General features: G+C 41.4%; 1 protein-coding gene across 5 annotated transcripts in view; it reads left to right on the plus strand.

Moving 5' to 3' along the window:
- LOC123769180 (uncharacterized) overlaps positions 1–13,693 on the plus strand; it is a 134,969-nt gene extending 121,276 nt beyond the window's left edge. For 4 of the 5 annotated variants that reach the window (XM_069310023.1, XM_069310021.1, XM_069310022.1 and 1 more), the window contains 4 exons: positions 7,155–7,331; positions 8,153–8,290; positions 8,702–8,781; positions 10,246–13,693. In XM_069310023.1, the coding sequence (XP_069166124.1) occupies positions 7,155–7,331; positions 8,153–8,290; positions 8,702–8,781; positions 10,246–10,395 (545 nt within the window). In that variant the 3' untranslated portion in view covers positions 10,396–13,693. The remainder of the gene's footprint in view (positions 1–7,154; positions 7,332–8,152; positions 8,291–8,701; positions 8,782–10,245) is intronic. The other variant, XM_045760191.2, reaches the window with a different exon arrangement.
- Positions 13,694–15,169: the final 1,476 nt, after the last annotated feature.

Genomic DNA, 15,169 nt, shown 5'->3' on the forward strand with positions numbered 1-15,169 from the left:
GGACTCGTCGGGGGTCCGGTGGACTCGTCGGGGGTCCGGTGGACTCGTCGGGTCCTCGGGAGCCGATGGGTCGTCGGAGGCCAGGAGCCGGTGGATTGTCGGGGGTCTGCACCGTTCTTCCCGAGGGTTTCTCCAACTGAATTTTGAGATGAAATAAAATTTTGTGTTTACGGTTTGGTCATGTAAGGGGGGTTTCATGGGTTTACAACCCTGTGAGTGACAACATCGCTTTCTAACTCATTGCGGCTAGTTGAGCTTGCTGCAGCTGGTGTCTCTTGTATGTGTTAGATTTGACCTTTTAAAGAAATTATCGGGATTGATATCTTCAAATTTGTTTAGGGCTGAGAATCTCTCCACAGATCAGCTCTTAAAATGATTTATACTGCTGCAAGATTTGTAATTTATAATAAAACGTATGATTATCGCCACACGACATGGAATTGTTTATTGGCGAGCAATTGGTATGGTTTTATGATTAGGCTTCATCACTCGATGAACGGATCAATGCCTCTGAAGGTCTCTAGACAGCCGCTCCCGGCCACCTCCTGTGGTCCCGCACAGGAGGAAGAGGAGTTGACGTCAAATCGACGACGTCACTAATGCATTTAATATTATACATTACAGATTACAGCAACAGCGATTCGAATTTCGGTGGGAGGTGTTGTAGACATATCTGGCAATCATTATTTTAACGTCTTTCTTCCTGTCCTCGAACTAGACTCGTCCAGGAAACGGCTTAACCCAAAGAATGCATTCATCAATTTTAAAGTATTGTGTATTCAAAATTTGTATTTACTTAAATATTGGGTAATATGGGGCAAATGTTGGGGGGGGGTTACCTTTGACAAACTACTGGCTTATAGTCATCGACGCCACTAGTAAGTGGCTCCAGATAAATTCGGGTAATAATATTTCATACTAGAATGAGCTGAGCAGTTATGTCTAACTTAGATTAGGTGTTGAGAGAGAGAGAGAGAAGATTAAGCCACCCAAAAGGTGGCATGGGCATGAATAGCCCATAAGTGGTGGCCCTTTTGAGCCATTTCCAGTATCAATAGATGATACTGGAGATCTGTGGAGGTGCGACTGCACCCTGCGTGACGGGAGATGTCTCTCGTGTTAGGTGTTGAGGTTCTGTTGGCCATTATTGCTATTTTGCAGTAAGTGGACGAAGCATTTATATGGAGAGGTGGGATTCGAACAGAGGACGTGAATGAATCATTGCTCGAGAAGAGTACATACGCCATCAGTTATAGGGTGATGTGTTTTCACGAACGGGAGGTTTAGGGGCTGGATTAGCCTGCATTAGGCGTTTATTGACACAGTCCTCATAAACAAAGGCCAAATGCTCGTTAATCCAGCCGTTAAACCCCTTGTGTAATTTATTTTTCATTCGTAAACAAGTGTCACAACTGATGACGCTCGAATATTGCTTCGCTGACGACCGATGTTCGAATCTCGTCTCTGTAAATGCGTCACCCAAGTACTTCATATAAACGCCGACAGAACCTAAACACCTATCCTAACTTTACCTGTTAAAACACTACACAGACCAAGGCGCGTCTGGGATCCTCCCGGACGTAGGTTCGAACCCCTCATCGCGGCCCCTGTGGATTTGTTCATTTACCTGTTAAAATTCGGGAATGCGTTATGGAAGATGGCTGCTGCTTTAACGAGCCTGGCTTGAGAGCAGGTTGTTGATGGCTGGTTGCCGCGAAGGCTCCAAACAAGTTTCGAAGCTGTGCTAAGGGGGTTTACCCCGAGGGTTCCATTTAGAATTTTGTGTCTTAAATACCCCAGTGAAAAATGACGAATGTATTACACAGTGAAATCACAATACCATGATGTGTGTATAGTGTGTCCAGGGGGGGTGAAAGTTTTTGAGACCCACAAAAATTGAACACAGCTGCCAAGTGAGAAAATGCTCAAGGACAACTGTGAACAGAATATACAGTATTTTTAACTGTGAGGTTCAGTGTAGCTGAAACTCCGTCCCTTAGTAAATGGTTTATATAATCTGATTTAATTCTTTCTGACATGATCATCATCATGATATTGATCATTATTGGACACCATCGTGATGGTGCGAGTGACCTTGCATCTAATGATTACAGGTTAAGGGTTGATAAAGTGCATATGCAACATAACTAGAGAGAGCGTTATGGTGAGCGTCGAGTGCCACTGAATCTTGTAGATGCAATGGCAATCGTAAAGCAATTTGCGGTCATATTGTGAAATAAGTGATAAAACTGCAAGTAACCATTTGTACACTGGTATTCCCATGGCGAGGAATCTCAGGATAGAGGGACTCCACTAGCCTCCATGGATGTTTATTTTTAAGGGACCAGTCACAAGGTCGGGTCTACACCATACTGACGCACTCATTGGTTTACACAGGAGATACGCAAGGCTCATGATTCCTGATGCACGGGGCCCGGTTGTCGGTCTTCAATAATGTACAGTTTTGAGGCATTGAGCTCCAAGTGTGTGTGGTTTCCACTCTACCAAGCCAGAACCTAGCGTAGAAGTGACCGAGCAATGCACCCCTGTATTATGTAGCATGTTCAACACCCTACAATAGGTTTGCAGAGACTTGCGTTGCTTCCTTCCACTGCTCGCCTACTGACGTTCCCTTCCCTGCCATTCCTGTTACCACTAAACTTACTCTCGTTATCAAATTCGCAGTTGCTACCTCTGCAGTGGTTAGGAAGCTTGCGAGAAGCAACACTGAGGATTAGAGCTGCACGACTAATCGATCAGGTGTTTCCCTAGCCAAGGCCATGAGTGGCATGACTAGTCAACTATGCAGAGGTTCGCCTGCGTGTGTAGGTGAAGGTAATGCCCGCCAAGAGTAAAGGTTAACTTGCGGAAGAGACCCTGAGGCTACCTGCGCGCAAGTAAACAGTCTTGAGCCCTTCATTAAGGGGGGGGGGGGAGTGGGCCAAGGCTTACAGGGGACTGGTACTGGCTGGGCGGGCGGAGGGACGAGGCTCGGAGTTAGGAAAACTCAGCCAGAGAAAAAACTGCTTTGACTCTACAGTTTGCACTTAAAAAATGTATACATTTTCCATTTCCTAGCTGCGTCATAGATTTTGCTCCAGTCAATACTGCACTCTGTCCTTCTACAAAGAACGTCGCTGTTCACTCGTATGCGTTATATAAGGCCAATAATTATCGTACTAGAAAATGGAAGCGGCTTGTGAATGTGACGTACTGTGCCGTTTTCTGTTTTGGGTCTTCTGGTAGGTTAGGATAAGGGCACTTTAGTACGACAGTTTCTTGACGGTGGGAAACCTTAGGAGGACGGGGTTGAATACTGACGGTGTCTGCGTCTCGTGACGGCTGCAGCTTCCAGTGATATACTCATCACATATCATCACTCGCCGCCTCCAACACATTTACAAACTTTCCCCTAACACCAGAAGCTTTTACCAGGTAGTGGTTTTTCTCTTTTCCTCCTTTCTCTCTCATTCTTCCCCTTCATTTTGAATAACTTTATTTATTCAAAATTTGAGTATTATATTTTCTTGTGACTTCAGCATTGAGGCAACTTTCCTGGCTGTATGACACTACCGAATCTGACGCAAATATGACCTTGACATGTGCCCTAGTCTTCGTTATAGAGCACTTGTACAAACGCTCGACACTCATGCGATATCTAGAGTTTTAGGCGAGTGCAAAAATATATGAAATGCAAGGCTGCTAGCAGTTATACATCGTCAAAGATAGTAATGTTTAACTGAAGTAAAATGCACGTTAACGACTCCAGGGCGACTGATGTATGAGGCTGGTGGACGGACAGAAAGCCTCGTGCCGAGCCCTTGCTGGCAACACTGGCGGGAGGAGGATGGGGGGAATATGGCGGGAAGGTTGGGATTATTGGCGGCTCGCCTCCCCCCTCACTCCCTTACCATCCCACCACCTTGCCGACTCCTACCTGTCCGTTCAATCCCTAGCCATTGCCATCACAGTCAACTTAATTGTACGTCACCCACCACGTAGATAATGTCAGCTCGGGCAAAGCCATTCCTTTTTAGATGGCATTTATTCTGGAATATTTATGTGTACATTCCACACTCCCCCTCCCTTTCTTCTTACTCCTGCTCCTAACATCCGTAAGTTCCAGATATTCCCCCTATCCGTAGCTCAGTCGCTCCAGCCTCTTTACTGATGCGATCCTGTTTTCTTTACATACAAACTTTGATCGTGATGGATTGAAAGCATTAGGTTCCCCCAGACAATGAGGGCGCCAAGTTTGCTCTGTGGCGCCAGGACATTCCTTGGCGGCCGGCCTCCGCTCAAGAGCACACTAGGCTTTTTGCCCATAATCGGGAACAGTTGCACCTTTGGAGAGTTACATCGGGTGTTGGTTTCGAGATGATTTACACGCAATTTGACGCGTGGAAGATTTGAGAAGCGTTCGATTTGTACGGCTTTACCCTGCACTTGCAGTACGAACTGTATAATTTGTTCTTGGTAAGGCTAGAATTTGTTTAGAAGCCTAACCGCAACCCAAAATTCAGTGGACAATACCGCTAACCCAATTAATTAACAAGGTTAATATTATCTGGTATATTTAGTGGAGTTGCTTGCCAAAGCGAGAAGTGGGGGATCATAATGTTATATCGTTCAAACTCCATTGCAGGGTGTTCCTTAATAGCGGTAATTAATTCAGAATACGACTGCAACAGAGTTTAATTTAGTATATAATTACATCCATTTAGCCTAAAATAAAGTTGCAAGAGTTCTATACCGGGTTCGCAATCATTATCTGAATGATTGTACATTACACATTTTATATTTATATTATTGTCAATTTTTTTTTGGGGGGAGGGGGGGATTTTGGTGTTATATTATGATTTTCAACAATAGGTAAAGATTGTTTGGACACGAAAATGTGATTTAGTTTAATTTTCTCTGTTTAATTAGTTGGTTTGCACACTGTGTAATTACTATTTTTGGTTGTAGGATAGTTGTTAGCTCTTGGACCCCGCCTATCTAACCGTCGGTTTTCTAATGTACTTACTCCCGACCTAATTTTCTTGATCATATCTACTACGGGTGTGTGTGTGTGTTGGGTGGGAAGGGAGTGTGCGGAGAGAGTTAGTGTTCAACCTTGACAATTGTGCAGGCTGAGCGAGTAAATTGGTAGTCATTTCAGCAAACATTACCCAAATGCTGACACATTCACACATCCTCTCTATATGTACTTGCTAAATGGGATACCGGCTGTGTCCATCCCCTCTCTCTCCTTTTTTTTCTCTCTCTCTCTCTCTCTCTCTCTCTCTCTCTCTCTCTCTCTCTCTCTCTCTCTCTCTCTCTCTCTCTCTCTCTCTCTCTCTCTCTGTCTCTGTCTCTGTCTCTGTCTCTGTCTCTGTCTCTCTCTCTGTCTCTCTCTCTCTCTCTCTGTCTCTCTCTCGCTCGCTCGCGCGCAAAATGTAATATAACGAATCGATGGAAAACTGCAAAAACTCGAACGTAAAATCCATCCCCGATTTCATACTTAGACAAGATTGCAAGGGTGCTTTAGCTGCCGATATTGATTAAAGGGTGGCACTGGGGCTGACGCCAATGGGCCTGTGACACTCCTATACCCACATGTGTCACCTTGGAAAGTTGGCCGAGGTGTTAGCCTAGCGTGTCGATCTAGCCTCCTACTTTGGACAAATACATTTTATTTTATAGATACAGGAAAGATTATACATGTAATCAACACAGCGAAGGCGAGATTTTAATACAGTTGCCATTTTCAAACGCAAGTATATGGATATATATATACTAGAGAAGAGCGAAAGTCTTGACATTAAAATAGTTTAGGTGGGTGAGGGTTGAGAGGTCCACGGAGGAAGAGAACGCGCCAAAATTGTGTACAGCACGCTATCACTGCACGTTGATTAGCCTAGCATTAGGTAATGGACTTTGTGTTAAACCTGGCTGACTGGCCTCATCCTGGTAGTGCTCCTATATGGCAGCTGGAGCCATGGATTTGGAGACACAAACAGTGGCGCGTTCCCGGAAGATTTTTCACACCATATTTAAGCTTTTTTTAAGCTCGGCTTTGGGGCCTCATTCCAGTTAAGCTTCTCAATTAGCAGTGCAGATATGAAAGACTTGGCATATTTCCTACCACACTGAACGTTTCTTCATGTCTTTAGAAGTTTTCAAAGTTCCCCACCATTATTATTATTAGCAATACGTTTGTTTATAAGGCCCCCATAACCATGTTCCTCTCTCTACCTGTGAAGTTTCACATAATGATTAATTGCATTTAATGTTTAGTTTCGAAAATCCTTAGTTTACAAAAGGAAATCGCTTTGTAACATATACGATTTTGGGTGACGACATACAAAGAGTATGGTGGGTTTTTTTGTTTAATATAGTTAGAGCAGCCAGAGTGGTCTTCTCCTCCGGGGCGGGACTTACAGCGTCAGGTGTGAGAGTTGGAACTAAGATTGATTGATGAAGATTAAGCCACCCAAAAGGTGGCACGGGCATGAATAGCCCGTAAGTGGAGGCCCTTTTGAGCCATTACCAGTATCAAGAGCTGCTACTGGAGATCTGTGGAGGTGCGACTGCACCTGCGTGACGGGAGATGTCTCCCGTGGTTGGAACTAGACTACCGATGCTTTGTCTACCACCGCTAGTGTGTGTGTTCATTCCACCCAAGCTTTGGGCTGATCACCATTTGATCCGGATATTGATCCGGATCCGGACATCATTGTGTTCTTGTCGAGGCCACTAGGGTTAGTGGCCCTTGGGTTTATAAATCAGGTATTTGGTCTGATGGGAAGCTATGCTGGTTACTGGAACTCCTTGGGAACATGTATTAATATACTGTAATTACAGATGTCATTAATGGTTGGTGAATATTATTGCAGGTGTCACTAGTGATTGAGGATAAGTAGCTAGCACATTAGAGATAATGTGGTTTTTTACAGCTAGATTGTTTCAAGCGTAGATTAAACGTATACAAGAGAAACCTCTTGGGTATAAATAGAAGCTACCTCGTACTGGTCCTGTATATGCCTTCAGTAGTTTCCTCTATTCAGGTAAATTTCTCATGGCCTTAATCTGTGGTCGTGTAAGGCATCACTACCTTGTTATTGTCGGCGTGTACTGACAACAGAGAGTTACACTACTGCTATCATCCACAGAGCTTGAGCAAGAACAGCTTAGGAACGCTGGCTTCCCCCTGATTGGCTGCATCAACTACCTCTCGCCCCACTTCGCCGAGAGCAATCAGAAGAATGACTGGGTGCAGAGTAAGTCCGGGTCTGTGTCTGTCACTTCCTCTTGCTCTCACAGCAACAACAAGAATGATTGGGTGACGAGTAAGTCTCTCCTCTCCTCCGCCTCTTGCGCCCCCTCCCCTTTCCTTGTGCTTATCTGCCCGTAACTTTCTTGAAATAGTAATCTGTGTTGCAAAGTTGATGCATCTTGCTGTATAAAGCAGTTTCATGTTCATATAATGTTGCATCAAGGCACATGGCACTTGTCGCAATCAGTGTTCAAGTAATAACTATGTCTCTGTCTGTCTGTCTGTTCTAAGTGCATGGTGGCGGGTATTGGTACTGATATTGGTGATATTGTGTAGTACCTCAGGGTAACGGAATCAGTACCAGTACTCGATAGTACCAGCCAGTATCCAGTAGTTCCTGATGGTATCCACTAGTTCCAGCCAGCATCCGGTAGTAGTACCTGTCGTGTGTCCAGTAGTGCCTGGTAGTGTCCACTAGTACTGTAACAATTCAATACCCCCAGTATAAACAACCTTATCCGCTAGTAAGTTTTAGAATCCAGTAGTACTTTGTCAGTATATTGTTATGCCTAGTTGTCAATAGCACCTAGTATCCAATAGCACCAGTAAGTTCCTTGTACATAAACATGGTCTAGCAACACTTATAGTAGCGTAACTGCACTTTGTAAGTAATAATGTGTGCACACGCTCAAGAATACCGTCACCCTTCCCCCCTCCATCACACACACACACATTCAGTGTCCTCGCCACTACAAACTCTTTAATTCAGTCATTAAAGCCATCGCACTCATCACAAACGCCCTTCACTAGCCCACTGGGTTTCCCCTACTCTCAAGAACACCCTGACACTCCTATCTAACCCACAACCGTGTGGTCCGACCGGTGTTTTTACAGGAATGCAGAACCTGAGCATCTCATGTTCCCTGGTGTGTTGTATCCTGCTGGGGGCGTCGGCGGTGGTGGGCACCTTCGGCATCATCCAGCGACAGATCTCCGCTGTCCTCATCACTGGGGTCATGTACATCCTTGCCAGTAAGTCGTGCTGTATATTTGTAATCATCCAAGCATCGTCTTTGATACAGAAGTATATATATAGTGCAGGCGATGAGTCACAATAACGTTGCTAAAGTATGTTGACCAGACCACACACTAGAAGGTGAAGGGACGACGACGTTTCGGTCCGTCCTGGACCATTCTCAAGTAGATTCAGACTTGAGAATGGTCCAGAACGGACCGAAACGTCGTCGTCCCTTCACCTTCTTGTGTGTGGTCTGGTCAACATCAATTTACGTACTTTCCTTTGTACATATCCAGAAACATTTTGAGCCCTAAATATAAATCTCCTTTTAAACAAATGTTGCAACAAATTACCTGATTTTAATGTCTTTCCCAGCAGAAATTCTTCGTAAACTGCATTATTAATTACTTTTTTTTTATGTGCAGCCACCTTTGGACTCTTCTGCCTAACCATCATGCACTTCAAGAGAAAAACGAAGAAAGACTGTGGCATCCTCGACTCTCAGGCAAGTGATGTTATCATTTTATTGACGTAAATATTATCCTTAGACTTTTCGGCCTCATGCATTCACCAGTTTGCTTCACAGGTCTTCTTGTCTTATGTATGCACAAGCTGCTAGGAACTCCTTGTGCATTATATACATTGCTAAGGTGTATAAGGTCAATTAAATGGCTACCAGTAATTCTAAATAATCCTTTGCTCAGTATTTATTCAGCATTACTTAAACTTATTTGAATATACTGTGTGCCCTGTGAAGTGTGCAACCATTCATAACTTTGCCTGCTAGTCAGAATAATTGGCCCATCTCCTATTCATGTTGAGGGATAATGTACAGTTTTGTAATCTCTTTTTTTTTCCCACATAGCTTTTTGTTTTGACTTGACCTTTAATATGCAATTATGTCAGGCATAGTTTAATTCTTGAACAATTTTAAGTTTATTCTTTGCAGAGTTAAAAATATGGACAAAAATTTAAATATTTAAATTCATACTTTTAATTAAAAAATATTTGAGGCAAATTGCTACTTTACTGTACAATAACAGGGAGAATACTACAGATGAGTCACATTAATGTGACTCAAGACATGATATCCAAACCGCACATTAGGAAATGAAGGAAAAAAGAGGTTTCGATCAGTCTGGACTTTATAAAGGTCCAGGGTGGACCAAAATGTCATTTCTTCATCTTCTGATGTGTAGACTGGATATCACAACCTCCTACAGTTGTGTAACTGCTGTTTCCCTACTCTTGGGGATGGGGGGGAGGGTGGGAGTAAGAAATACCAATATCTGAGTGAGCCCTGGTGGCTTCCCACTCTTTATGTTGAGATGGTTACCATCAATTAGGTAAGGTCAGTCATAGCTGTAGAGGCCTACGAGGGACCGGAGCCGGAACCCAGCTCCCTCCAATTCCCGGTAGACCTCTAGAACTCCACAGCTGATGTGGAGTTCTAGGTTACCATCTACCAGTAGATGGTAACCATCTTGGCATATAGCTTCTGGAAGGCTCAAGGGGGCTCATACCGAGAAATGATTGCTGCAGTCAAATAGGTAACTGCATACCATCATCAGATCCAATTGTTCCATTTATCGAACAAATCTACAAGGGCCGTGACGAAGATTCCAACCTGCGTCCGGGAGCATCCCAGACGCTGCCTTAATTGACTGAGTTACGACATGGTAAGAGGGTTGAAACCAAAGTTCTACTGAACTTCCTCGGGATCCAATAAGTTCAGTAGAACTTCGGTTTCAACTTTTTACCATGTCGTAGCTCAGTCGATTAAGGCAGCGTCTGGCATGCTCCCGGACGCAGGTTAGAATCCTCGTCACGACCCTTGTGGATTTGTTCATTTAATGCATCACGTTATTGTGATTTGTGTGTGTTCCATTTATCGTTTTCATCTTTTGATTATCATTTGTTTGGCTGGCTGGTTCTGGTCAATTGTATTAATTATTTCCTGGCATTGCAGGTGACACCAGAGTACAGCGTAGCCCGGGTGTTCCAGACAGGCTGGTCATTGGACCTAGGTTGGGGTGGCGTTGTGACCTGCCTGGCAGCTGCTATGCTCTGGCTATTACTGGCTCGCATCATGCGCTACAACCCAATCTCTCTCTCCTGATGCTACCCCCACCACCACTCTTGGGGCCGCCCCTGCCGCCGCGCCCTACTGGCCTGCCTCAGAGCCTGTCACTGTGCCCCTCCTGCTCTTAATTAAATTGCTATGTACTGCATAGACAAAGAACATGCCTATGTCACTAACCAGATCCCTGTTGAAGACCTGAGGATGTACTGAAATTGGTAATCTTGTTCAAATCCTCAAAGCTGTTAATGAGTATAGATGGCTTTATTTAAATGGGAAGAACAGGGTTTATTTATATTTGCTTTAAATAATAGTAAGTCATTGGAAATTTGACTAATTGGTATTTTAATGCTGGGATTTTGTAGTCTGACAAATTTACTTCACGTATACCGGTATTTATTTCTCAAACTTTGATGAAGATTTTGGACATTATTAATAACTTAATTGTTAATCATTCAAATTTTGGTACAGTACATGAAATCCATAAGGTTTTTTGTGAAGATATTTTATTGGATATAGATTGAATTTCATAACTACAAAAAGGCTGACTTAGTATATAGACTTAACTGATTTACATCCTTAACCTCCCTCATTGTTTAGCCTTATGACAAACGAATTCTTTTCTACTCACCTTGAGAAGGAAAAATGTAATATGTTACAGGGTAACTTGTTTGTACTACAGTACCAGCTTGCTACAGTACTCCCCTCGCATTAATGTGGTACAGCACATGTGTTCACATAATGAATTAGGCTACAAGGTAAGTTTTGTTTGAGAAAAAATACAAAAATTTATTATAAACCAGATGTATTTGCCCAATTTAATTGTAAGATTTGATATAATTATGTAAATCTTACCAAACAGATTAAGTAGTAATAATTTGATACAGGAATCTACCGGTACTTGAAAAAATACAATCTGAATATTGTATTGCTATATACAACCTTTACAAAAATTAATTTAAATAAGATGTATTTCTCAACCTTGAATGAAACTTAATAAGTGAATAGGGTAATAATTTGTGAAGTACCAAGACTAAGTATTTGTTGGATATGGAAACAAAATTCTTGTTAATTTGTTTAAATGCTAGTTTAGTCAGCTATTAGTAAAGTATAAACACTGTCCAAGCTATTAAATACAAAACCATACCTTGCCTTGCTTGTCCTTTACTGTAGTTTATATACCAAGGATCATAATGGCTACAGAATGAATGTAGGATTGTACTGTATTTCTGAATCTCCCTGCAGTGCTTCACTGTGTTCAATACTAGTGAAGCTATAATACGTTTTAATCACACTTTTAGAAAACATCTCCCTCTTGGCATGAGTGACTAAAGTTGCCAATGAGAAGTTACAATTAAACCATAACACCACATTGTCAATGAAGTCAAACTGATGTTTGCATTTGTAGGTTTCATTGACAATCTGATGTACTTTTGAAGACATGGCCTGGTATTTGTCTTCCTGTCAATTGGTTTAGCCTAAAGTAGTTTTACTAGCTGCTAATGAGATTGTGTACTGTACTTAGTTCATACATCACATGATCACTATATTTAAACATGGATTTTGTCAACATGTGTAAATAGTTGTCAAGTTGAGCCATGCCAAGTCTATTATAGTGTAAAGTGCACATATAGTGACATGATTTCATGTCTTATTAACATGTTGATGTGTATTAAAATGAAATGAAAACATTCACTGCAAATACAATTCATAAACTTGGGGAACCATGTTCTGAACTACATAAATGAATTGGTAATTAGTGCTAATACAAGGGGCTACTGTAGTTCCCATTCATAAGATTAAGCTCAAATGTGTAAATATTGTATAGTCATGGCTTATAATGGAACAGAACAACTCTAAAGTAACTCCTATGGGTTGTCCTGTCACTAGCTTACTTGCCCATTAACGTGATGACCAAACGACACACTAGAAGATAAGGAGACTAGGACATTTTGGTCCGTCCTGGACCCATTATCAAGTGGTCCAGGACAGACCACTATAAATGGTCCAGGACGTACCGAAATTTCTTGGTCTCATCTTCTGGTATGTGTGGTCACCATATCTTCAGCCACGTTGTAACTCATCGTCTGCCATTAATCATGCTTCTGGCATGGACACGTGCTCATATAGACAATAAACTGGGTTTTGCTTGTCTGCTTTAGTCATTTCTGAAAGCAGCACCCAAACTTTTTTTTCAGATTGTCTACAGCTGAAGCCTGGCTACTTCTCAGCTGATGCTTTGATAATATTGTAATCAAGTAATGTAGCAACAGAGCACGTGACGAGATTGTTCACTGTACGTAAGCTACGGACTGGAATGTATATATGTATCATTACTATTAATAAATTACTTGCCATAATTTGATTTACAGACAATCACCTTTAGTGTGTACTTTCAGAGAATGCATTAATTTTTCCATTGCATCTTTATACCAGTACATAAACATTTATATTTACCGTTTATAATTGTGTACATTGGATAAACAAAGATGGAATTATTTCTTGTAAGCTTTGAATAAATTCACACTTTGCCAGGGCTGGCTAGGCATTCCCGGTGAGCACACAACCCAATGTTAAACTCACTCAATAATAAGTATAAACATTAAGTAAAAATTAATGAACGATGACATTTACGGCATGCCCTGAACTGCAAATATTGTTTGGCCGACTGTCATCTAGTGAGTGTTAAATGATAACGCTATACTAATATTTAGTATACAAGTCAATAAACTGTAAACCCACAATGTTTGAGGATCATTTTGATAAGACAGCCACCAGTACTAATAGCAATACTTAGTATAAGTATGATCAAGGCCATTTTAAAATGGAGATATTTAAATCATGTACTCATTTTAGCCTTGCTTTTTTCTTTTTAATTCCCATAGTGTCATGTATACATTACTGCTGGCAGTGAGCTGTATAGTAGTAGTAATAGCTGTGTATAGATGTATTAGCAACATTAAATAGCACAAGATACAGGTGATGTATTTAATGTAGAATTTACTATTTATGTACGAAAGGTAACTAAATCATTAATATTAAGTGTTATTTAATTTTGCATCATTTACAATCTTTAATGTAGTATTTTTATCAAGATGCTCATCCATCACTCATTAGCAGAACTAAAAATAAAATGACTCATTTGCATGGGTTAAATATTTTTGTAATATTTTACACTTGTATAGCTTGGTGCATCAGAATTAATCGTGCTTGTATCACAGAAATAAATCTTGCAGCCTAATTTTTAACTAAATTGATATTTATTAAAATATTTTTGCAATAAATAAAACTTCACATATAATCCTTCATATAAAAAATAAAAATGTAAAAAAACTTACTGGTCAGATTAATGTAACCTCATTACCATCACTAAAACTAAACCTTGCTACCCCGATGAATGATTCCTACCTTCTCTACACCTTGTAGCTAGCTAGCGAGGTCACTGGGTGCGGGCCCAAGTTTAAAAGTAATCAACCTACACTGGTTTGTAGGTTTGGGGATGGGGGGGGAGGGAAAACTTTTACATATGGTGGTTCACATAATCAACCAACCCCTGTCCAGGCATTGTGCCAAGTTACAATGCCATTAATACTATCCTTAATCGACGAGTTCTGTTTAATTTTTGCTTAAAAAGACTACGTGTCTAAAAGACTAACACACATTTACCCTTGTCTGATAGTAACTAGCTCGGAGCCACTGCCATGACTAACAAGGTGGAGCTGTGGGACCAAAGGAAGCTGGGGTACCTTAAATGCAAGAAGGGGTTGGAAGGACAATGAGGCCGCTCGAAGATAACTGTTGGACGTAATATGGAACCGGAAATAAACTAATTTCAAACCAGTTAGTGTCTTGGAGAAACTGGAGACACTTACCTGAAGGACGACTTTTGGAAGGGAGGCGCGAGACACTGGTGCAGACAACTAGTGGTCGTACTAGTGGCTTTAGGTATTGTATGTACTAGCTCTTATCTATAAATCCAACATGTTTGTAAGTCAACTATTATGTACTTTCCTGAATAAAATAAACAGCTGAAACTAGACTTTTTTGGGGGGGAGGGGAGGGAGGGTTTGCCAAGCCAAAAAACTTGTACAAGACATTAATGCTACACTGTAATTTGATTGCCAAGAATTAAGTCTTTACACTGAAGTAAAAGACTAACCGTTTATATTTAAAATTAACATCGCAGTGATTGGCTCAAGAGCATCAGGGCTGAACTTTTACGGATGGTTAGTGCTGGTTGTTTAGAGCTGAATATGTAATAATGGTGGATGCTGGGTGTTCAGAGCGAGAGTTTATCGAAATATAGAGTTAGGAGGAGGATCATGAATGGTAGAGAAGAGGTCATGAGTGTATCGTGGTCGTCTGAGAGTGTGAAGGAGAAAATCAATGTGTTGCTCATTTGGGCATATGTATGTTACTTATAAGAGTTTTTGTATGGTACCTCAATGGGCATATGAATTGTTCTTATATGGGTATATGTATGATACTTATATGGGTATGAGTTTGGTACTCATATGGGTATTAGTTTGGTACTTATGTACTTACGTACCTGTATGGTACATACGTACCTTTTTACCTTACACAGTCATCCTTATTTTATAGATATAGAAGATAGACAATGATTAAATCAAGTAATAAAAACATGACTAGCGGACGAAGACAAAGATGGGGTACATACAGCCCGCCGCCTGCAAAGAATCCCAGCCCTGGCGAAATCGTCATTTTTCACAAAACTCAAAATCAAAACCAGCCATAGAATCGTTTTGAAAATGGTACCATTGTGTTTACCACAGCAATTTACATTTCTTTCTGT

Source organism: Procambarus clarkii, chromosome 66 (assembly GCF_040958095.1).
Source record: "Procambarus clarkii isolate CNS0578487 chromosome 66, FALCON_Pclarkii_2.0, whole genome shotgun sequence".
NCBI lineage: Eukaryota > Metazoa > Arthropoda > Malacostraca > Decapoda > Cambaridae > Procambarus > Procambarus clarkii.